The 25,937-nt window shown below is 36.5% G+C and overlaps 1 protein-coding gene across 5 annotated transcripts in view; it reads left to right on the forward strand.

Annotated features, from left to right (window-relative positions):
* TRIM2 (tripartite motif containing 2) overlaps window positions 1-24,982 on the forward strand; it is a 165,532-nt gene extending 140,550 nt beyond the window's left edge. For 4 of the 5 annotated variants that reach the window (XM_068542650.1, XM_068542645.1, XM_068542646.1 and 1 more), the window contains 6 exons: window positions 1,405-1,508; window positions 1,751-1,918; window positions 9,114-9,294; window positions 10,342-10,412; window positions 14,857-14,997; window positions 20,562-24,982. In XM_068542650.1, coding sequence (XP_068398751.1) covers window positions 1,405-1,508; window positions 1,751-1,918; window positions 9,114-9,294; window positions 10,342-10,412; window positions 14,857-14,997; window positions 20,562-20,714 — 818 coding nt within the window. In that variant the 3' untranslated portion in view covers window positions 20,715-24,982. The remainder of the gene's footprint in view (window positions 1-1,404; window positions 1,509-1,750; window positions 1,919-9,113; window positions 9,295-10,341; window positions 10,413-14,856; window positions 14,998-20,561) is intronic. The other variant, XM_068542647.1, reaches the window with a different exon arrangement.
* The last annotated feature ends 955 nt before the right edge of the window (window positions 24,983-25,937 follow it).

The raw sequence follows: 25,937 nt of genomic DNA on the forward strand, positions 1-25,937 counted from the left end.
AAGTGGGCACATACCTCCTTCAGGGGCCAACCACCCCTTTCCCTGCCACCCACCAACAGATGCCAACACACCATTTTTAGAGTGTTAGCTGATCCCATGGACTTGAATACTATAGGGATTCTGTGCAGATCAGGTATAAAGATCATCTCTGCTGAAACATCTGAAATAAAGTAGAATCGTTCGTCCTGCAACCTAGAAGACATTCTTTTGAGGATCTGGATCTCAGAGTTTTGTTTCATGTTAGGAAGAGATAGAGAGGCGGTGAGTCATCTTGTTAGGGTCCAGGATCTCAATAAAGCAACTACCCTGTAGGTCTGGTGAGAACAAGGTGATAAGATGGTCCACTCAGCAGTTCTGTTGTTGATTTTGTTCTGAGTTTAATTACATCACAGTTTTACTTCCTAAATGCAAAAACCAGTTTCAGAAGAGTCTACCTGTTCCTAAGCAGTCTAAGCATGAGCTTGACATTGGCCATCGGCAGCATATCTTTTCTACTCTTTCCTGAGGCCCTGCATTGACCTCTAAAAACAAATATCAAGTTGCTATTTTGAATATGAATGAAATGATAAAACTGAGGCATAGCACTGTCTCCAACTATGAAAGTTTAAACCTCCTTCCTGGTCATTTCTGAGCAAAGTTCCTTCTGTTAATATTTGCATGGTCTTATTAAAATAAGTTATAAACACTTCATTTGAAACAAAAACAAACATCTGTTAACTGTAGTCACCTTAGCTTTATTTTTTCTCCTGCTTCATCTCTTCCATAAGAAACTCTAGAAGGATGAGAGTATGACTTGGATTAATTAATTTTCTTTTGCCTTTCTTATTTATTTAATCTAGAAAACATGGTCAGGCTATCTTTTACAAGAAAGATACACAGCTTATGAGATACCGAGTCTTTGAAAATAAATCACTCCAGTGTATGAAAATCAGTCCGCTAGTTTTATAACATCTCTGACCTTACAATTTGTTAAAAGTGCTGGAAGTCAAGTGTCCAGGTGTCTAAGAGCTGCTGAGTGAGAGGGTGGGATTTTGGCACAGCTCTCAAATAAGGCCCGCTCCCAGAAAGTGTCCTCAGTTGTAACATTAGTTTTTATAATTGTGTCTTTGTGAAATCTAAATATATTTTAATCATGTTAATATGCAACTATAGTTTAATAAGAGAAGATTGGTATTTGCCCCCCAAAAGGTGATTTTGCAAAGACTTTACAGAATTGGTCTGGAAGAGAAGTTTAGTAGAATATGGATTAAGTCAGGGGAGGGGTTCCTCTTTTTTTTTTAAGTGTAATTTAAAAAAACATTACATTCTCAGGCTACCTATAGAAGACTGAATGTTCTCTTGCCGAAACTGAGAAATCTAACTCTCTATTGTTTAATTTTCTGTGGTTTTATCGTTTAATTTTAGGAACCAAAGGAAGAAATAAAGGGGAATTTACAAATCTTCAAGGGGTAGCAGCATCTACAAATGGGAAGATATTAATTGCAGACAGTAACAACCAGTGCGTGCAGGTATGGCCCCTAATTGTATACCTTTAACCACTTACACTGATAAATAGATAGACCTGCATAGTTTCCTACTTAAGACTTAAGATGCAAGGAAAGAAAGGGAAGCTTATGATGTGTATATAGACTTTTCTTCAAATAGAGTTTGCATGTTCTGACCTGTAGTACTTATGACAGATGTTCTTGCCTGTCTTTCCCACTCATTTCTATGCTAGTTCACATTCCAATGAATGTAATTTGTTTTCCAGATATTTTCCAATGATGGACAGTTCAAAAGTCGTTTTGGCATACGAGGACGCTCTCCCGGGCAGCTGCAGCGGCCCACGGGAGTAGCTTTGCATCCCAGTGGGGACATAATCATTGCAGATTATGATAATAAATGGGTTAGCATCTTCTCATCAGATGGGAAGTTTAAGGTAAGATTAACTACAACTGGCCAGTTGAGAGAAGGGACAGGAAATACAAGATGAAATTGTCTTTTTCTTTGGATCTCAGATCCAATAAAATATTCAGTTTTTCATGTGTAAAGACATCTTGACTTCATTACATCTAAGTTTAATGAAGTGAGAGTCACAATGACATTGTCATAAATCTACTCATGTATAACCTAAATGTGGCTTCATTTTATAAAGCAATTAGTTTGCTCAGTTGCTTTCTTTTATACATTTTTAAAAATATTCTTTTCCATTATAATTTATCCCAGGGGATTAGATATAGTTCCCTGTGCTATACAGTAAGACCTTGTTGTTTATCCATTCTAAATGTAATAGTTTGCATCTACTAACTCCAAGCTCCCAGTACATCCCTCTCCCTCCCCCGCTCCTTCTTGGCAACCGCAAGTCTGTTCTCTATGTCTGTGAGTCTGTTTCTGTTTCATAGATAGGTTCATTTGTGCCATATTTCAGATTCCATATATAAGTGATATATGGTATTTGTCTTTCTCTTTCTGAATTACTTCACTTAGTATGATAATCTCTAGTTACGTCCATGTTGCTGCAGATGGCATTATTTTGTTCTTTTTAATGGCTGAGTGGTATTTTATTGTATATATGTACCACATCTTCTTTATCCATTCATCTGTCGATGGACATTTAGTTTGTTTCCATGTCTTGGCTATTGTGAGTAGTGCTGGTATGAACATAGGGGTGCATGTGTCTTTTTGAATTATAGTTATGTCCGGGTATATGCCCAGGAGTGGGATTGCAGGATCATATGGTAGTTCTATTTTTAGTTTTCTGAGGAACCTCCATACTGTTTTCCATAGTGGCTGCACCAATTTACATTCCCACCAACAGAGTAGGAGGGTTCCTTTTTCTGCACACCCTCTCCAGCATTTGTTATTTGTAGACTTTTTAATGATGGCCGTTCTGACCAGTGTGAGGTGGTACCTCATTGCAGTTTTGATTTGCATTTCTCTAATAATTAGTGATGTTGAGCGTCTTTTCATGTGCCTACTGGCCATGTGTATGTCTTCTTTGGAGAAATGTCTATTAAGTTCTTCTGTGCATTTTTTTATTGGGTTGTTTGTTTTTTTGTTGTTGAGTTGTATGAGTTGTTTGTATATTTTGGAGATTAAGCCCTTGTCAGTCACATCATTTGCAAATATTGATATTTTCTCCCATTCTGTAGGTTGTCTTTTTGGTTTTTTTGTGGGTTTTTAATTTTTTTTTATAGTTTCCTTTGCTGTGCAAACAGCTTGTAAGTTTGATTAGGTCCCATTTGTTTATTTCTGTTTTTATTTCTATTGCCTTGGGAGACTGACCTAAGAAAACATTGGCACGATTTATGTCAGAGAATGTTTTGCCTGTGCTCTCTTCTAGGAGTTTTATGGTGTCATGTCTTACATTTAAGTCTTTAAGCCATTTTGAGTTTATTTTTGTGTATGGTGTGAGGGTGTGTTCCAACTTCATTGACTTACATGTGACTGTCCAACTTTCCCAGCACCACTTGCTGAAGAGACTTTTTCCCATTTTATACTCTTGCCTCCTTTGTTGAAGATTAATTGACTGTAGGTGTGTGGGTTTATTTCTGGGCTCTCTATTCTGTTCCATTGATCCATATGTCTGTTTTTGTACCAGTACCACACTGTCTTGATTACTGTAGCTTTGTAGTATTGTCTGAAGTCTGGGAGAGTTATGCTTCCTGCTTTGTTTTTTTCCGCAGGATTGCTTTGGCAGTTCTGGGTCTTTTATGGTTCCATATAAAGTTTTGGACTATTTGTTTTAGTTCTGTGGAAAATGTCATGGATAATGCTTTTTTTTTTTTTTTTTTTTTTTTTAATACCGTCAGGTTTACCTCAATTCAATGAAAAACAACAACCTTTAGAAAAGGTTATTAAGAGGCAATTTATATTTCCCAAATTAACCTACAAGTTGTCATTTATGAAGTTCCTTCTACTTTCTCAGTTCCTATCTATCAGTACTTTCTGTGATAGATGATATGGGAGAAACAGAATTAATAAGACATTGTCCCTACCTTTTAAAACTGTAGAAGCCTTTTGAGGAAAAAATACAAATACACAAGAGATAACAGAAAACAATTCATGTCAGCCTTTAAGCAATCATAAATTGTTTGGTACAATCTAGAACCATAGTGTTATAGTATATGATATAGGAATTGGAGGGAAAAGAAAACGGGGGCCAGCTTCATGGAAAAAATGTGAGTGAGCTACACTTGGAGGGATCCCATCATTTGCTGCACTTGCTGTTACTCCCAGCATCATCCTCTGTTTCTTCATCCGGTCAGTCACTGAAGAGTAGAGAGCCCTTTGATGACAACAGAAATCTCTCTTCTAAGGTGTCATCAAAGAATATTGTCATCCAGCCCATTTTCTACATTTGTTCACAAGAAGATTATGAAACACTTTGTCACAGGTATTTTGAAGGCCATGTTCACTATGCCTTCCACATTCCCCCGTCCAGGCTTCTCTTTCTGTTGACAACATCAGCTTTAACTCAGATCAAACCGTTGGAATCCCAGCTCTACGGTTTATTAACTGTTTGGCCTTTGGCAAATTATATGACTTCCTTGAGCCTCGATAGCCTCATATTTCAAATTTGGATTTAAAAAATCTGTCTTATAGGATTTGGGTAAGGGTTACATGAGATTTTATTTCTGGATTGTATATGTGCCTTGTATGAAATAGGCATCGAAGAAGAGTTCTTTTCCAGTGCCTCTAATGACCCTGCCCAAAACATGACGTCTGTTTGATCAGCTGTGATTTTGGCTTCATGACCTCATACCACCTCCTGGTAGTCACTCCTTCTTTGTCCAAACTTACAGAGATGATGCTCTTCATAATCGATTCTGGAATCCAGAAGATACACGAAGTTCACTCATTAGTCTCTTATTGGAGGAATTTATATTTTCCTTTTTAAAGTCATTGGATCACCACAGTCACCTCATCATTTTTATTAAAAGAAGTTACTTATGTAATTATTCACCCTCAGGTTGGAGCCTCTGTTTTGCATGGGGCAGCATGTTTTCAATCTAGGAGAATAAAAGCTGTCATCTCTAATTCTACCGTATTGCACAAGAATCTTCAATTGTCATTGATTTGTTTTGTCCCACTAGAGATTTGATGACTCTGTATGATGGCCATATACACAGAAAGTTTTTTTGCCTTTCTGCATTTCTAACTTCCTCCCCTTCTTTTCTGTTTTCATAATTGTATTTGTGGTAAGACATACCCAAATATGACAGGTTTAGCATCAATAGAATGAACACTCTTAAGCGACCTCTTGAAAATACACTTTTAGTTTGGAGACAACTCATTTGTTCTGGTTTCATACCTTAGCAAAACTATGACCTGTCTTTTCAAATTTAGAAACTAACACTAAAATAGTTATTGAAACAGTTTTATATCTACTTTATTGAAATATTTTGTATCTAATACATTAAATTGAAACAAAGGTTTTATATTTAAGAGAGAAGGGTTTCCTAAATTAAGCATTTTTCGTTCAGTGGTTCAGTGTTCTAAATGTAATAGTCTTTCTTCTTGGAAGAACTGGATTCTGATAGTTGGAATACTGTTGGTAACAATTGGAATAAACACGAAAGAACACTCATGCCCCCTAGAGGATTGGGGGAATGGATATGGTGTAGTTTCATCATATTCCCTTTTTTTAATAGATACTGATCAAAACCCAAAGGGTAAAAGGATAGCAAGTGAAAACACTTTTGTAGTTTAATGGGATTTCCTCCAAGTCTGATGACTATGACCATAAACAGAGAGAGACTTATTTTCTTCTTCAGTGGAATTCAGTAAAATTAAACAGGTGCTCAGAAAGACAAACTTTTAACACAAATGTGGATTCTCTGTATTTATTCCTAGTAGTTCTAGGGATATAATTTCTTATCTGCTTTTCTTTCTTTTACTCACCAACTTCTTAGCCCTGATTTTCATTCCTCTCTGCCTCGAATTTTTTCCTTTCCATCTTCCCTCCATCTAGGAAACTTTTGTGACCCCAGAACAGATACAGAGACCCCTGGCCACCACATATTCTAAAATATCTCATCTCTTCCCTCTTCAATTTAAGGACCTATTTGTTGAGTTAAATACTTTCATTTAACTTTTCCAAAGCCAGGGTCTAAAATATCCTTGCTTATTGTTCTGTTTAAGATGGCGGACACATTGTCAGGACACATTGTCTTATTCCACTTGGTAGAATCTAGTGCAGCTAAAGGGGGAGTGATGAAAGGAAATGGAAGGAAAAGAGGTTTTGGTTCAACATTTAAGTTTCTTCTTTTAGACGTGCACTAGTTCTCATTATATAATAGAATGGCACTGGCCCCTTATTTTCTGTTTTTATGCTACATAGTTATCATCCACTTGGTATTACATGGCTGAGTCATTCTAAGTAACAAACACTGTTCATAATATTAGGTAGTGATAATATTCTTGTTAATACTCAAGAGTTTCCTCTCTTCCTTTTGATCTCTACTGACATATCTACCATCTGACATGAAAGAAAGTATATAATATTTTTTGCAAGCTATTATGTTATAGTCTCTGATCTTTGGGCTAGATCGCAAAATCAGAATTAAATTAACCAACAGATTCCCTTGCAAGAATGCCAGTGTTTCCTTCCTAAGTAAATGTACCTCTTTATTCTAAAGAGATCAAATCTGAATCTCAGTCATTTATAAACTTACAAGATCCTACAAAGTCTGAACCTCCACTGTGGAAAGGTCCCCATCCCTCTCCCCATACTCTCTCTGCACGTATCTTCATGTGTTTGGGGGAAAGAAGATAATCCTGCCAGTCAAGTATAATGTCAGCTGGATAGGGTGGGAGAGAAGGAGATCGTGCTTGACAGTCTCCTTTATCCTTCAGAATCTGCATGACCCAGGAGGTAAATAGCATAGCTGCCAGTTTCTAGATGAGGAAACTGAGGTTCAAACTGGTGAAAGAAAGGATGAATCTTGCTCTGAAATTTTGATCCTGGTCGACTGGACTAACTGTGGTGTCATAAAAGTAATTAGGAAATCAGGAGGTGCTAGTTTGGAGTTTCTTTTTTATCTTTTTTTTGGTTTTTTGGTTTGACATTGGTTGAGTTTGAGGTGATAACCTGTAAAATAGGCCATGACTAAAGATATGGATTTGAGAATCTTACACATGGAGGTGAAAGTTGATACCATAGCATAAATGAGATTTTAGAAGTGTGTAGAGTTGCACTGTCCAATATGGTAGCCACAAGCCACATGTGGATACTGAGTTCTTGAAAGGGGGCTGGTCTGAATTGAGATGTGCCATGAGTGTAAAATACACACTGGATTTCAAAGACTTAGTCCCCCCAAAAGAATGTAAAATAGCTCATTAATAGTTTTTATATTGACTACATATTGAAATGGTACCTTTTGGTTATATTGGGTTAAATAAATACATAACTAAAATGAATTTTCCCTGTTTCTTTTTCTTTTTTTGATGTGGCTACTAGCAAACTTTAAGTTACATATGTAGCTTATATTACATTCCTATCAGACAGCATTAACAGAGAGAGGGAAAATAAGGGGGCTAAAACAGAACCTTTGAGAATGTAATTTTTTTAGGGTTTAAATTTTTAAGTTAAAAAGTAACAATGCAAATAGATTTTTCAAATAGGCCTACAGAGAAGTATAAAATAAGAGTTTTTCCTATCATCACTAATATCACTTTGGGAGATATAAACACTATTTGGTTTCTTACTTTCTCTTCCAGGAATATGTATACATACAAACACATCTTTAATACAGATGGGCTCAGACTACACACTGTTCTGTACCTTGCTTTGTTCAGTAACATATCTGAAGGTCCTTCATAAAAGCACAGAGAGATCTGCTTCGCCCTGACCTTTTCCATCCTGGTGCCGGGGAGGACTGCGGTTCTTGCCGTCCCTGCCACCTCCCAGTCCCTCTTGCCCACCGCTCCCTCGCCTTGGGTGCTCCTTCTCCTTCCTTGACCTGTCTCATCAGGTCGTTGTTCCACATGGCTTCTGAGATAGCCTACTGAATTCTCCCAAATCTACCAAATTGAACATTTGACACCAGTCACTTTAAAAACGTAACGGTAGACAGTGCAACTGAGATGTTGTTGAGGGTAGGCGCTGTGTCTAACTCATCTTTGTCTACCAGGTGCCATGTAATGGGTGCTCTATCAGTGTTTGTAGAATTAGTGAATAAATGGGTGAATGAGTAAAGTACTACTTTATAAATACTCTAGAAAATGGAGATAGAAAAGTAAAGGTATAAGACATGTATCTTGCAACAAACAGACATTTATATACATACTATAGTCTAGTCAGAAAAATGAGTAAGATTTTAAATGCATATGGTATATGTTTAATAGAAATCTAATGCTTTTCTGTCATTTTAAAATACTGTGAAAACTGGAACCAATCATCATTATTACCCTGTAACAATGCTAGACTTTGGAAGTTAATATATTGAACAAATATTTGCTGAGTACCTGTTAGGCACCAAGAAGTGTGCTAGGCTCTGAGTACACAGTGCTGGATAAAACAGACATGATTCCCACCCGTGTGGAACTTAATTGTAGTAAAGTTCAATGGCGGATGCCTCGCAATTTCGATATTAATTACGCCATATAATAATGACAGTGACTCCTTCCCTTTAATGACTGCTTAACATGTGCTATGCTCTACACTAAACACTTTACCTACTTTATTTTACTTAATACATATTCCAGAAATATCAATGGAAGTGACTGAAGTCATTTTTTGACATTTTTAATATATAAGGAATCTGAATCTTAAGGAAATTAAATCCATTTGTGCTATATCAGGTGTGTCTGAAGCAAGTGACAGGTGTGGGACGTCTTCCTACTCCTCACCCGGTGATCTCTTGCTATACCACACTGCCTCTTTACAAGGGAACTGTGGCCCTAGTTAAGGAGATTCTAGAACATTTTTGGTAGTGATTCCTTAAAAAAATGATTTCCTATAAATATCGGTAACAGATGATGGATGTGACAAAGACAATTTTCCAAGACAGACACTCATTGTGGCACTGTGCACCTCTGTTTGAACAGTCAAGTAAATGTTTGCTGACACCAGTGTCTGTCTTCATGTTCTGTAGTGCTTTCAACTTCATTTCTGCACTTGTTTCTAACAGACAAAAATCGGATCAGGAAAGTTGATGGGGCCCAAAGGAGTTTCTGTGGACCGCAATGGGCACATCATCGTGGTGGATAACAAGGCGTGCTGCGTGTTTATCTTCCAGCCAAACGGGAAAATAGTCACCAGGTTTGGTAGCCGAGGAAATGGGGACAGGCAGTTTGCAGGTACACTCGATGGTAATATGTAAACCCCCTTTTTTATGCCTCTTCTGCTCACATTTGCATGATGTCGGAGCATGTTGAAGACACCTCATCCCCAGAGTTTTTGCTGGCTTTGGGAAAGATACTGGGGATGGAAACTAAGCGAAAGCATGGTTAGATGCTGCTCAATGACTCCGCCCACAGTAAGTTCAACTGCAGCCCATGTGTGGCTTTTATTGGTGGCAGTTTACAACTCAGAAGTCTAACTTTCGAATATTAACATTAAATAAAATATAAGCTTTAATAAAATATTTTTTAAATAAAAATGTTTGAGGAACCATGGAGAACCTCCTGGTTCCACCTAGCTTTATTTAAAGAGCTTCTGAATGAGAGTACTTTTCACCTGTCTAGGTGATTATAAGAGAGCAGGAGTTTAGAATATTTGCTAAGCACAGGAAGGGCGGTCTCTTTTCCTTCTTTTTCTGGTGTGCCACTTTGCAATGACTTCCTTTTTTACATCTGCAAGAAGAGGCTGAAAACAGTTGATTAATTTTCTTTTGGAAAGGATGCTTTTGGCAATTCACGTTAATTTGCATAACCTTTCTTTTATGCTTTGTCTCCAGTTCTGCCAGGTTCTGAATGTCACCCAAAATTATAAAGTGTGGGTTTCTGCTCTACTTGAAAAAAATGTTACATATTGGTGCTAAGAGTTACCATGTCTCTCCTCAGTGAGAGCTGAGGGTCCTATGTGACTATCAGGGAAGCTGGCAGATGTGACTTTCAGATGGTGGTGCGGAGAATGAATCCTGTTGCTTATTGTTCATTCCACTTCATGAGGGCTGCTGGAACTCTTAGCTTGATCTGGAAGAAGGCAGAGTAGACAGTCACAAGTGTAGAATGCTATCGAATTCATGTTATCTGGAGCCAGAGGTCAGGCTGAATGACCTTTCAAGGACTGAGTTTACGATTCTTTGTTCTTTCTTAAATAACTAAGTTAATATATGAAGTTTCGTAACTACTGTGTTGTTGTAATCATTTTAGTTGTTATGGTCATCACATATTTTTTTCCTATCTTTATTTCAGGTCCCCATTTCGCAGCTGTAAATAGCAATAATGAGATTATTGTTACAGATTTCCATAATCATTCTGTCAAGGTACCATAAACACATCAATTGTTGTTAACTTTTAACTGCTTTTATCGAGGACTCAGTCTGGGAGAAAACATAACACTCATATGTACACACAGAACCTAGGGGAGGTAGCCGAAAAGAGTAGATTTTTGTTTCTCCTTAAAGATGCGGGTTTTAATTTGGACATACAGACTTTGGCGAGTCAGAAAAGTGAACAAAATATGGTGGCAATAAGTTTCTTAATTTGAAACTGGTGTAAATGGAGATAACTTGAAAATGAAATTCAAAAAAGCAATTGCTTGAACTTAGAGAGGCAGAACTTTCTGAAGCTTAACGTTTCGTGGCTATTCAGTAAATTAAAATGGATCACTTTTTTCAATTTTCTGCATTATAAGACCTTTCAAACAAAATTAGATATCAGGACTCTGCTACAGCAACAGATGTGGGGAGGGAAATAGCCCTGGCATGCATTCATGTAGTGTATTTCATACATCTTAGAATCCTTTCACACGCTTGGTGTTCCTGAGAAAACAACTCTCACCCCCTCTCCCAAATAGAGTAGTACATCTTTCTTACTAGGTAGAGGAGAGAAGAGAGATTTGACCTTTATTATGAGCAAACCAGGAACTACTAAAGTGATTGAAAACCAATGTCTCACTTACTGAAAAGAGAAAATGTTTAATAACATTCTAGACCAAGCTTCTCAAAGTGTGATGTGTGTTCCATTGAAGGGGAGGCCAGGTGGTCCTGGGCAGTGCACTGGAAGACATTTTTCTTTTAAGAGTTGTGTATATATTTTTAGAGTTACCTTCTGTTTACCTCAAGTCATACTGGTTTGCACTTATAGAAGTGATATAAAGCTTTCCTTGTAAGGAAATTCATTTAAATTTTTTAAAGTGAGGCATTTCAAATGTGAGGGAGGATAAGAAAACAGCAGAGGTGGTAGGCCAATGACTAAAGTTTGCACTTAGAGACAACCATTGAGCAACCAAACTCTAAAAACAATTTGCCATTGTTGACAGCTAGAATAGCTAGATGGGGATAGGATTTTAACGCCCTAAGGTACTCTCTCTTCACTGCTTCGTTTCCCCAGCTCTTCCTGGAAGAAGGTACTTTTAACCTGAGTAAATGGAAAGGCCTTGAGCTTTTGAGATGGGTGTCAAGTCCCTGTGCAAAGAGGAGAGCACAGTGGGCCATGGTGACGGGGCAGGATGAGGGGAAATGGTGCCCGCTGCTGCTTACTTGTAAGGCTGCTTCCTGCTGTGTAGTCTCTCCAGAGTTGCTACCATAGTGGTGGGGCTCCATCCCCATCTCCCCCACCTCCCTCAATGCCCAGCCTTGGTAAAAGGAAGAGGACAGTGGGAAAATCTTTGGAGGAGGAGAGAAACAGAGAGCAAAGAGGCAGCAGGGCCTGGGCTTGTGAGGGTCCTCCCAGGGGGCTGTAACAGTCCTGTGTGATGAGCATAACTATAAAAGGATAACTTGACTATTATTACGCTTCCTGCCCTTCACTCTCTTTATAGAGGAATCCTTCATTTAACTGTAGCGCATTCAACGAGAAGAAAATGCATATAGATCTTAACAGTGTCAAAGGCCAGCAAAGCCTGGCATAGGTGCTGCCCACCCCCACTAGAAGACAGTGACGTTAATCAGGTTGCTCTTTTCTACTAAGCACACCTGTGGCCTCCGAGCCTTCCCCGTCCCCACGCCCCAGGCAGCTCTCTGAACCAACTAGTGTTGGTAAGCGGGAGGGCTCCTGTTTACCAGCCCTGACGGGTGCTGGAGGAGGAAATAAAACATATGTGAGTGACCAGACTGCAAGGCAGGAGCAATGAATGACTTTTAAAAAATAGGTACATATAAAGTTCTATAGATATCCAGAAGAAAATACATGTCCATTGCTAAGATCGTCAGGGAAGACTTCCAAGTGGAGGTGGTATTGAGGTGAGCAGAATTTTGAAATCAGAAAAGGATTATCGTCTGACTTATAAAAACTTGCTATAAAAATTTGTTATCAAAAAGCAAAGCTATAAAAAAGATTTCAGCTCATACTTCTGCCTCTTAATATGTTTTCATCTGAATAATTTATAAATAATGGAATGACATTTTTAGATGGGAAAAATAGAAAATATGTGACATCATTATTAAGATTATGAAAACACTTTAAGTTTTCAGTAGTGTAGAGGTAATTTAGTTATTTAAACTCAATTTTCCTCTTATTTAGAGGGAAAAAAAAACAGTCATTTTGTTTTTTCTCTTTTCTTTGACAGTTGTTGCCATATAGCTTTTATGGAATACTTGGGCTTTTGTTTCCTATATAACACAGGGCAGTTAACAAGAGTTCTAGTATTCAAGTCACTTCTCTGTTGGTAAATGTAAAAACCAGACCTATAGGTCAGGGCTAATGAGTGGGCTAGTTAGTTCTTTAGCTACCTTCACTTTATACCTTTTTCTCATTGCAAAACAGTTAAGACTAAATTTGGCCTTCTCCATTATTTCAAAATGGAGCAGAAGCACGTAAGCTGTTTGAATTACGCCAGGGAAAACATACTAACTCAGAAAGATAAACACAAACAAAAAAATTATTTGTACAACTTCTTTTTTCATATTTATTTTGTATTGGAGTACAGTTGATTTACAACGTTGTGTTTTCAGGTATACAACAAACTGATTTGGTTATACATGTATGTATATATATATCTATTCTTTTTCAGATTCTTTTCCCACTTAGGTGATTACAGAATATTTAGTAGAGTTCCCTGTGCTATAGAGTAGGTCCTTGTCGATTGTCTATTTTGTTTACTGTAGTGTGTATATATTAATTCCAAACTCCTAATTTATCCCTCCCCCGTACAACTTAATAAGGGAAAGATCAGAGAATAATGAGTCGTGTCCTCGCCGGCATATAAACACTCCTTTTGGTCTTTAAAACTAGAATGTTTATGTGAAGGAGATAAAAAGAGTCAGGAAAGATTTTAAATGATATCTTAGGAAAAGCTGGCTCCTGTCTCTGTCCTTTCCAAAGAATCAAAGAGGTAGCTTACTTACTTGGCAAGTATGTAATTAATTCAGGAAGTGGTCATGACTTTTTTTTACCTTAAAGAAAGTTTAGGCTTTAGAGATGGAAGTGTCTCACTTTCCCATCATAAGAAACTAAAAGAGGGACTTCCCTGGTGGTCCAGTGGTTAAGACTCCACGCTTCTGCTGCAGGGCATGTGGGTTCGATCCCTGGTCAGGAAACTAAGATCCCGCATGCTGTGTGGTGCGGTGGAAAAAAACCCAAAAACCAAAAACAAAAAGACAAAAAAACCCTAAAAGAAATAGCATCATTTTAATCTTTTATAACCACAGAGATGGCAATAGGAGAATCTCTAAAAGGTCCTGAGATCATCTTCAGATTAGATCTGTGCTCAGATATAGTGACCTCTCTCAGGTCCATATTTTAGGAACCTTATCCTCATGGGCGCCTTGTATGTAACACTTTCTGATTCGTTAATGAGTACTTCTACACGTGTTGCATGATAATGGAAGCTTAAAATAATTCCTGACGTTTCAAAGTATCACCAGAATCATCGAGATAAAATCATACTTACTATAGTCTTATCATTAAACACATATTAAAATTTTAATTCTCTCAAGATTAGTAATCTGAGTAATCTGCAGTTGATACATATACAGTAACACTCTATTAATAAGAATATTTAATTAACTACAACAGCCCAGTGCTTGACCATATCAGATATTAGAGAATTTGAGAGTTCTTAAGAGTTCTGTTTAGCCCCAACTTCTGTCAGCCTCCCTCTCTCATGGGCTCTATTCATCAAAGCCTTTGGGTCGTATAAACTCTCTATTCTAACTAAAATATATTCTGAGAAAATCTATTTTAAAAAGCCCTTTACTTATTCCTCACCTGCTGCCATCACACACACATACACGCACACACGCACTCACTCACTCGATGAATTTTCCTTATTATAAATGCGTGGTCCAGCCTACCACCCTTTCTTGTTATGCTGACTTAGTAGAATGGTAGTAAATTCTGAGTATCTGGCTTAACAAAAAGCTCTTACTTTCTGATTCAACTTTGAGTGATCATCCATCCTGTTAGAAGTACAATGCCTGTTCTTGAAATTAGCTGTTAATTTAAACGCAGAAAGAATAATGTTGGAAATTACAGCTCTACTTACTCGTATTAGCTTATGTTTGTATATATTTTATAATTTATAACAAAAGTTTTTTCACATAGCAATATAACCAGATATAAGCTAGAAAAAGAAGTGGTTAACAAATGCTAAATCAGATTTAGACAGTAAATTGGGGAACCACAAGTGAATGGAGGTCTAGCTTGTAGACTTCCCCCTCTTTTTTAAGAATGTCTTAAATAACCTGCTCAGATATTTTTAAAAGCCATAATGTTTGCTTAACTATTTTAATTTAAAATAAAATAATCTTAAAATATTTCATACAGGTGTTTAATCAGGAAGGAGAATTCATGTTGAAGTTTGGCTCAAATGGAGAAGGAAATGGGCAGTTTAATGCTCCAACGGGTGTAGCAGTGGATTCAAATGGAAACATCATTGTAGCAGACTGGGGAAACAGCAGGATCCAGGTAGATTAAAATACAGATTTATTTGTTTAGAGTGATTGGTGTTTGCTGAAAGTGGAGAATCATCTGTACCCCAGACTGGAATGTTTTCCATTTGTTCATTGGTTAGGTAATTAGACTGTAAATAATCAAACTAAAGAAGGTGGAGTAGAAAAAAGTCAACATATTACCGGAGTGAAACCCTCTAAATCAGGGATTCTTAGTGTGTATCCCACACACCCCAAAAGCGTCTGTAGCTAGAATTTAAGCGATCCACTGAACAAAAATATTACATCATTATTTTTACTAACTTCTAACTGAAAATTATAATTTCCTTTAATTATGAATATAGGCAATAATCACAGTACTTATAGTAATACCTATAACTTTGTCACCAAGAGAAATTACAGAAATTTTCGTATTACAATTGTAGACATCTCAAATTATCATTTATACTGATCACTACTTAAAAATTACAGTCATCATTAGACCTATCGTTGTTCCTTGTTATTTAATGTGTTAATTTAAAAAGCACACATATTACTATATCACAGTTCTGTAGCACTTTGATAACTCTATTTTAATATAATTGTTTTCCTTTATAATCCCATGTATTTTGTCTTATACATTTAAAAACATTATTTTGCTAAATAACCCATGAGTCAAAGAGGAGGTCTCAAGGAAAATTTAAAAATATATTGGACTGAATGAAAATGCAAATATTGCATATCAGAGTTTGTGGAATGCAGCTAAAACATTGCCAAGAGGGAATTCTTTTTCCCCAGCTCTATTGAGATGTAATTGACATAGAACATTGTATAAGTTTAAGGTATACAGCATGTTGATTTGATACACATATATTTCAAAATCACATCACATAATTACCATTTCTTTTTTTGTGGTAAGAACACTTAGATGTACTCTCTTAGCAACTTTCCAGTACATAACACAGTATTATCACTGTAATCAGCACCCTGCGCATTAGATCCCCAGGACGTATTCATCTTCTAACTGGAAGTTTGTGCACTTTGACCAATTTCTCCCCTATCCCTACCCTCTGGTAACCACCATTCTACCTGCAAGGGAAACTAATAACACTAAATGCTTACATTAGAAAAGAGAATATGTCTCTAATCAAGAACCCAAGCTCCCACCTCAAGAAGCTAGAAGAAGAAGAGCAAAAACTGAAAGCAAGCTGAAGGAAGGAAATAGTGAAGGTAGTATCAGAAATCATTTACATTCAAGAGGAAATCAATGAAGCAGTTATTCTTTGAAAAGATCAGTAAAGCTAACAAACCTCTAGCAAGACCGACAAAGAAAAAAAGACAGAAAATGCTAGTATCACTACAGACCCTGCAGACATCAAAAAAATAGTAAGGAATTCTGTGAACAACTCTACACGCATCAGTTTGGCAACTTAGATGAAATGGACCAATTTCTCAAAAAGTACAAACTCCTCAACTCACCCAATATAAAGTAAATAATTTGAATAGCTCTACAGCTATTAAGGAAATTTAGTTCATAAGTTAAAAACTCCCCCAAAGGAAATCTCCAGACTCAGAAAGTTTCACTGGAGAATTCTACCAAATATTTAAAGAAGAGTTAGCACCAGTTCAGTTTCTTCTAGAAAATAGAAGACAGGGGAACACTTTACAATTCACTTTCCAACTCAGCTTCTGATACCATGATACCAAAATCAGACTAAGACAGTACAAAAAAGAAACGTACAGACCATATTCCTCATGAATATAGATGAGGAATATTTTAATATTCCTTAAAATGTTAGGAAATAGAATTCAACAATATGTGAAAATCTTTCCACGGCCAAGTGGGGTTTTTTCCAAGAACGCAAGGCTGATTCAGTATTTAAAAATCAATGTAATAAAGGAAGAATTTTTTAAAAAATCAATGTAATCCACCCCGTTAAAAGGCCAAGGAATAAAAATAATATGATCATATCAATTTATGCAGAAAAAACCATTTGATAAGATTCAATACCTATTCGTGATTTAAAAATCTCAGAAAACTAGGAATATACAGGAACTTTCTCAATTTGATAAAGAATGTCTATGAAAACCTACTGCTAACACCATACTTAATGGTGAAAGAATGAAAACTTTTCCTCTAAGATCAGGAGCAAGGCAAGGATGTTTGCTCTCACCATTCTTAATCAACATTAGTGCTGGAAGTTCCAACCAATACAATAAGGAAAGAAAGGGAAATAATAAGATTACAAATTAGAAGGAAAGAAAGAAACTCTCCCTATTTGGAGAGAACATGACTGTTTACATAAAAAAATATCAAGGAATCTACAAAACAGTTCTTAGAACTAATAAGAGTTCAGCAGGGTCATAGGATACAAGATCAGCATACAAAACTCAATTGTATTTCTATATAGTAGCAACGAACACATGGAAACCAAAATTTTAAATACAATACCACTTAAAATTGCTGAAAACCTGGAAATATCTAGATATAATAACAAAGCATGTCTAGTGTGTGTATCTGAAAGCTCACATGCTAATGAAAAAAAGAAAAGAAGATCTCAATAAGTGGATGTGTTCATGGATTGCAAGACTCAAGAAAAAAGTCTGTTCTCCCCAAATTGACATACAGGTTTAACGCAAAATCCCAGCAGGAATTCTTGTAGATACAGACAAGATTATTTTAAAATGTATGTGGAAAAGTAAAGGGACTAGAATAGCTAAAACAATTTTGAAAAAGGAGAGAAGAATCCCTCTACCTGAGTTCATGACTTGTTATATAGCTACTCTATAGCTGCAGTAATCAAGACTGGGTGGTATTAATGGAGGGATAGGCACATAGGTCAAGGGAACAGCATAGAGAATCCAGAAATAGACCCACATGTGTGCAGCCAACTGACTTTTTGACAAAGGTTACAAAAGCAATTTAATGGAGGAATGGTAACCTTTTCAACAAAAGGTGCTAGAACAATTAAGATCTCCATAAAGGAAAGAAAATGAACCTCATCTTATGTAAAAGTTAACTCAAAAAAGATTATAGATTTAAATGAAAAGTGTAAAACTATAAAACTTCTAGAAGATTCTAAGAGAAAATCTTTGGGACATATGGCTTGCTAAAGAATATTTAGACACAATACTGAGAGTATGATCCATAAAAAAACAAAATCAATAAACTGGACTTTATCAAAATTAAAAACTTTTGTTCAGTGAAAGACTCTGTTAAGAGGATAAAAAGATAAGCAACAAACTGGTAGAAAATATTTATAAACCACACTATCTGACAGAGGACTTATTCCTGGAATATATAATGATTTTCAGAATTCGACATAAAAGAACCAAACAGTCCAATTAGAAAATGGGCAAAAGACATGAAGAGAAGTTTCACTGAAGAGGTTATAAACATGAAAAGATGTTCTATATCACTAGACATTAGGGAAGTGCAGATTAAGACCATGATGAGATATTACTACACACTTATTAGAATAGCTAAAATTAAAAATATTGATAATACCGAATGCTGGTGAGCATGCAGAAAAACTAGATTTCTCATACATTGCTAGTGTGAATGTAAAATGACAGTCAGCCTTGAAAATAGTTTGCCAGGTTCTTAAAAAATTAAGCATACACTTAACCATATAACTCAGTAATTGCACTCCTGGGTATTTATCCCAGAGAAATGAGAACTTATTTCCACAGAAAAACCTCTACATTGTTGTTCATAGAAACTTTATTTGTTATAGCCAAAAACTGAAAATAACCAAGATGTCTTTCAGTAGGTTAATGGCTAAACAAACTGGTATATCCACACTATGGAATAATACTCAGCAGTAAAAAGGAACAGAGTGATGATACCCTCAACAACTTAGATGCATGTCAAGGGCATCATGTTGAGTGAAAAAAAGCCACTTTCAAAAGATCACATGCTGTATGATTCCATTTAGGTAACATTCTAAAAATGACAAAATTATAGAGAAGGAAAACAGATAGTGGTTGGCAAGAGTTAGAGATGGTGGGAGAAGGGGAGTGGGTGTGACTATAAAGAGGCAGCATGAGGCGGATCTTTGTGATGATGGAATAGTTCTGTATGTTGGTTGCAGTGGCTACATTAATCTATACTTGTGATAAAATGTACAACTATACACACACATTCCAATGTCAGTTTGCTGGGTTTAATATTGTACTACAGGTATAGAAGATGTAACCATTGGGAGGAACTGGATGAAGGGTACGCAGAATCTCTCTGTACTATCTTTGCAACTTTCTTACGAATCTATAACTATTTCAAAATAAAAAGTGAACCAAGAAAGAGAGTAACAATAATTAATTCAAATATGTTTCCATGCTTTAGGAATGATGGTATCTTGAATGGCATTTGGCATTTTGATTGGATATAAATAATAATAAAACTGGTTACATTCTGGAAAAAACCCATTAAAACACTATTTTGAGATGGGCTCTATAGTCTTTGTCAGACTACCAGAGGGGACCGTGACACAAAATTTTGATTTTCCTCTAAATTAAGAGCAAAGCTTTTCAGTCCTCACGGAAGAAACACTTTTCTTTTCTCCCATGTCTCTTGTGTAGTCACCTGCATGTATCTAAACATGCATTTACAGACAGGGCAATTCATCCTCGCCTGTGTGGGTCTGTGCAGTGCACCTGGGACCACAAGGTGCTCTGGGTAAATCTAGGAGCATTCTGATGTTACTGTGAGGACAGCAGCTGAGCAGTTGAATCTGATATAGGTATCCACTTCTCAGGAAAAGGGTTGAGACTTTAAATGTAATACTGTATGCTTTAATTTCTCTAGTATATTTATCTTGCTTAATTATCCCAGTGGACCTCCTACATTTTAAAGAGGCGTCTATATCTGATGGGAAGCCGGAAGCAGACAGGGAACGAAGTTCACAGAGCAGTTCTGTATAGGACCACAGATGCTAAGCTGTTTATATTGTGGCCCTCATCACACCTGCCTTTTGAAACACCCTACGGGCCACCCAGAATGGTTGAAAGAAACCAGCCTGGGCCTGGGAAGGAGGAGTGTTCCTCTTATTTCCTCATAGCAGAAGCTTACAGACCAAAAAAGACCACTTTCTATCTAAATGTACATGTTGAACCATTGACTTCGTATAACTTACTCTTTTCTGAAAAGGAAAAAAGTAATTTCTATTTTCTCGTTGCACATTGTGCCTCAGGACATTCTTCTGTGGTCTAGTTGCTGATTTTTCTCTCTTATGATTGGGAATAAAAGAAGGATGTGAGGCTGGAAAGGGAAAAAGTGAAAGCTTAGAGTGAGAAATAAGGATCATTTATTCTTCAGGCAGCACCCAGGGCCATTCCCCTCACATGTGACCACTGTAACAGTATAAGTGAGATCCTATGGCCAATGGCACATTCCTTGTCAGTGACTGTGGGGCATAGAGAGTGAGGGGAGGGAGAGCAAGGTAAGTGGAGGGAGGGGTTTTCTGTGATAGTGACCTGAACAAACCTGGGGGGTTGCACACGTGTTTCTATATTAAAAACATTAACATCAAGGGTTGTCTAACCCCTATTTCATCGTACTACTGTAACTTTTCCTATTACACTCTGACTTTATATTTACAGGTTTTTGATGGAAGTGGATCGTTTTTGTCCTACATTAACACATCTGCTGACCCACTCTATGGCCCCCAAGGCCTGGCCCTAACTTCAGACGGCCACGTGGTGGTTGCAGACTCTGGAAACCACTGTTTCAAGGTGTATCGGTACTTACAGTAACAGTGGGCAACTGGACACCCCCTTACAAAGATCTTACACTATAAACTGGAATGGATTTCTCGACGCAAGACCAGATTATACTAGACTGTTCATGCTAGAAGGAATCATCGGTGAACTTTCCAAGGTTATTTCTGAATGTAACGATTTCCTTAAAAACTGCATATCTGATTTCCATAATCCACATTTAGGGTTGAAAAAAAAAGAAATCTCTTCTACTGAATCTATAAAAACTTCAGAGTTTTACACCTGTGAACTATGGCTTATAGGACAGGGATTTATGTAGTTAAACTAATTTTGCAAATCAAATAAGCATTAAAAAGCAACTAGAATATGTAAAGGTATTTGTTAATCCTGTGAGTGGTAGCTTTTGTGCAGAGCTTCCAAAAACAAAACAAAAACAAAATCTGTTATAGTTATATACTTTATTTAACCTCGGTCACAAGACCCAGGGGATCTTCTAACCTCACTTTTACAGTAGGTATTACCCTTGTGACATTTTTTTGGTTATCAGTAGCTACATATAAATTACTTTGGGAAAAACGGAAACTGTCTTGCAAAATCCTCCCAGCTGGGATTAGCAAGCGTCTTGAGTTTAGCACTTAAAAAAATCAGTGCAAATTTCCCATCCTTTCTGAGTTAGAGCGAAGATCTTCTTCATGTGTTCTTTTCATCTCTCTCCTGCTCACCTTGTATCAAAAAACAAAGTTCATTTTCAGGAAATCCTGAAATTCCTAATACTTTAAAAAGCATATTACACCGGCCCCGTTAACTCCAGATTAATGCACTGGAATGTAATCAAGAAAAAGTCAGTCACATTTTCTGTGCCACGTTCTCACATGTGTCTCTCCTCTTCCACTTCACGAATGCGAAAGCTTTACCTCCTGCAAAATGTCAGCACATGTAGTAGGACACCAGTATCCTAGGACAGAGAGCCATAAGCAGCCCTTTGGAGGACTGATGGTGTCAACCAAAGGCATGTGATTGATCAATGGTTTCCTTTTAGAAACAAGTGTTACCAAAGTTGTGTTATCTCAAAAGCGTTACAGGTAAGGGCATGTTATGGTTATTTATCATTGTCTAATGACTAGTAGAGGCATTAAAGGACTATATATACATGATTAGGGTAGGGTAGAATGTATCATATATAGATATATATAGCTGAATCTTCGGTGTATTGAAATAGGCAGCACTCTGAAAGACAGAAGCATCTTCAGCACATTCCTTACTGCACAGTTTAAAGCCGTCCTAGTAGAGCAAGCCCTAAAGCAGATTTAATTTTTGCCATTTTCCAGGAATGCTTGTTATCGGCTGACTTTTAAGTCAGAAAATGGCCTTCTGTGCTTTCAAAAACAAAACAAAAAACAGGTCAAAAGAAAAAAAACTTGAACTTGAGTTACATTTAACTTTAAGTATAAATGCATTTTGAAAAATGTTGAGAATAACTTAGTCAATCTAATACTGTAAAATAAGATGTGGTCTATTTCCACTGTTTAATTTTCTACTCAGTTCTACCAAACAGGATGTCATGTTTGGCATTTTCAATAATGACTTTGGGACCTTTTTCACTGAAAGCACCTTAGAACTGTACTATAACATTTCCCACATGTATAACTATATGAATGTGATGTTTCTTGCTTATTAATTTATAATTCAGCCATTCTCTTATACAGGACTTTTTTAAATTTAGAAGGGAAATCTTCCAATTATCTATCAAATTTATTATGCCCAAATCAACCTCTGAAAAAAATTTTTTTCAGGAAGATTTACATTTAGGTTTAGTATTTTTTTAGTTAGGTAGAATTTTCAAAATAATTGAGACTGTCCGTGATAAAGTTATATAAATCAATAACATTTTTAGAATGTTAAACTAAGACACTGTTTCCTAACGTCAGTGAAATAAGTCTTTGAATTTAAACATTCATATTTAATGAGCGCTTACTGGGTGCCAGAGGCTATTCTAGGCACTGGGGATAAAGTAATGGATAAAACAGACAAAAATCCCTGCCCCCTTGGAGCTTACACTCTAGTGAGGGAATTTCATTTTACCGTTTATTAACATTCTGCATAAAAGATAAGCTAGACCCTTGATAACTCCTGGAATGTTGAAAAGGAAACTTTTTAAATTGGTTAAATGAATTTCAGTTTATTTTCAAAAGTAAAAATGGCTTCCTATGTAGATTCTGTCATAGGCCATTGATCTTAAGACTAGTTTACTTAAAGAGGTTTTTTTGCACATTTAAATTATACTTGTGAATTTAGAAATTAACCAGCCATCATACCATATGAGACTGGATATCTCGATAGTAGATTGAATACAAAGCTAATTTTTTTACATGTCAATATTGGAATGAAACTGGAATGAAAGAAGGGATACTTTGATTCAGACCTGTTCCACTGTCTGTTACTAAAACACATGCTATGGGCACTCCAGGAAACACTATATTTTCCCCAAAATATGTGTAATCATATATGTTAAAGTATAGATAACATTTCAAATTTGGATACATATGTGCATTTACTGTATTAGTAAGCATATTTTAGGGGGAAAAGTGCTGCTGCTAAGATACGAATAGACAAGATTTAAATGAAACTTTGTCACATTCTTTGAAAAATGGTTTCTAGTAAACTGAGAAGGATAGTAAAATAAGTGACTTTTTTTCTGGGCTACCATTATTGTTTGATTTCTCTTTGTCAAGTGTACAGAACCTGTCATACATTCACAATAAGTAGCACTGAAAAATTACCCATTCAGATTTCCCCTGGGCACTTATGGCAAAATGTTGCCAGTTAGAATGTAAAGGTAGGTGACCATGCATTCCCTCCCCGCTTATAGATATTAGTAACTGTATCTCTGACACAGACCTCCCCTGCTGGACACAGGGAGGTGGGTGGAGAGTCACTTCACCACCTAGAAACACATGAATAAAAAGCCTTTATGACTGTTAGCCATTTTTAAAAAAATGGTTCTTAATATCTTGATCAAACTTTAATCTCTAGTAACTAAAGTCCCCAAGTTTCCTTCTTTTAATTTACTCTTTGACTAGATTTGAAACAGATAAATACTAACAGGTCCATGCAACTAGAACACACTTGATTCTACTACTAAATATACAGGGTATGTCCTAATGGAGTTAACTGGAAAAGCAGTACGCTAGCAAGTGTCTATGGATCCTTAACACTGAAGGGTTCACATAAATGCTTTGGTAATACCTATTGAGTTAATTGGAGAAAATAGCAAATAAGCATCAGGTAATCTGCAGATTACTTCAGATGGGAAAAATCTTTATGTACATTTGGACTCTATCTTATCCTCCCTATTCACCAGCTTCTGAAAAAGGAGGAATATTTTTAGTATAATTTAAAAATAAGACATTTCCAGGTAGGATAAAATTGAAGTTATTTGCTGCAAACATTGTCTAATTTTGCTTAAAATCAAAAGTCGTAATACTGTTGCATTCTGTAAATGTTGCAGGGTTTTAAACTTTACAATTACTTTAATATTTTTGATAACTAGGAATCTAGCATTGCCATAAAGGAAACGAAGTGCCCATCAAAAATTTGGTATAAATAAATAATTTTTTTGTTTTGTTTTAAATGACCGTAAGCTACAAATCATGATGTTAATCTTAAACTTTCTGAAGATGAATTGTGTGGCAGTGATTGTGTGGTCTGTTTGTGGAGAATGTATGAAAGCTATTAATATTCTAAAACAGATGAATAAATTGGCTATGTTGTTCCAATGAATGTACAGCACTTCCAGTAACTTTTGAAAGCAACACAGCCTTAAACTCAATGTTTTTGCTTTATGACATGGGAATGTTCTGTCATGAACAGAGTGTATTCTTAGAATTCTTTATATCATTCTTAATTCTATAGCCTTTCAATCCTATGTATGAGTATGAGGGGTTTTCACTTGCTTTTTTTTTCTTTTTAAATTTTGTACATTCCACCTTTATAGGTCTGTTTCATATGTTTTGTGCATAGAACACTAAGTCTTGCGCTCTCTGACATTGATACTGATATATTCTCATCATTTGTTCTTTTATGAATCAAAATGCTGACTGCCTATTTGAAGAAAAGAATGAACGCTGTGCATCAAAGTGTTTGTATGTTCATAGCTACCTACGTACCGCAGTATTTTGGATGCTTTAGTCTACAATAAATCTTTAAATTAATTCTGTCTTGAAACATAGGAGAAACAAGATTCATGTGTATATCTTTACCATGCACAAAATCTCAAATCATCATAATAAAGTTTGTTTTCTCCATTTCCAGGGTGAATGTTTATTTATTTAAACATTTAAGCTATTTATTGTTCTCTTTCTTAGTGAAGGAATAAATGAAGGTATGTTCTAGAACATGTGGAAGATATCAATACCTCAACCAAACCGTTTATACTAGGGAGAAAAAGTTTAGTTAATGCGATTGTTTTCGTAATTTCTCTTTCTGATAATTTGTTGTTGATATACAGAAATGCAACAGATTTCTATATATTAATTTTGTACTCTGCAAATTTACTGAATTAATTTATTAGTTCTAATATTAATTAGTTCTAATAGATTTTGGTGGCATCTTGAGGATTTTCTATGTATAGTATCATGTCATCTGCAAACAGTGACAGTTTTTTTTTTTTTTTTTAATTTATTTATTTTTGGCTGTGTTGGGTCTTCATTTCTGTGCGAGGGCTTTCTCCAGTTGCGGCAAGCGGGGGCCACTCTTCATCGCGGTGCGCGGGCCTCTCACTATCGCGGCCTCTCCTGTTGCGGAGCACAGGCTCCAGACGCGCAGGCTCAGTAGCTGTGGCTCACAGGCCCAGTTGCTCCTTGGCATGTGGGATCCTCCCAGACCAGGGCTCGAGCCCGTGTCCCCTGCACTAGCAGGCAGATTCTCAACCACTGCGCCACCAGGGAAGCCCAACAGTGACAGTTTTAATTACTTCTTTCCAATTTGGATTCCTTTTATTCCTTTTTCTCCTCTGATTACTGTGGCTAGGGCTTCCAATACTATGTTGAATAAAAGTGATCAGCGTGGGCATCCTTGTCTTGTTCCTGAGCTTAGAAGAAATGCCTTCAGCTTTTCATCGTGGAGTATGTTGAGTATACTGTTAGCTGTGGGCTTACTATATATAGTCTTTAATATGTTGAGGTATATCCCCCTATACCCACTTTGTTGAGAGTTTTTATCATAAATGGACGCTGAATTTTGTCATTGAAGCATCCTTGA

This window comes from Eschrichtius robustus, chromosome 4 (assembly GCF_028021215.1).
Source record: "Eschrichtius robustus isolate mEscRob2 chromosome 4, mEscRob2.pri, whole genome shotgun sequence".
Taxonomy (NCBI): domain Eukaryota; kingdom Metazoa; phylum Chordata; class Mammalia; order Artiodactyla; family Eschrichtiidae; genus Eschrichtius; species Eschrichtius robustus.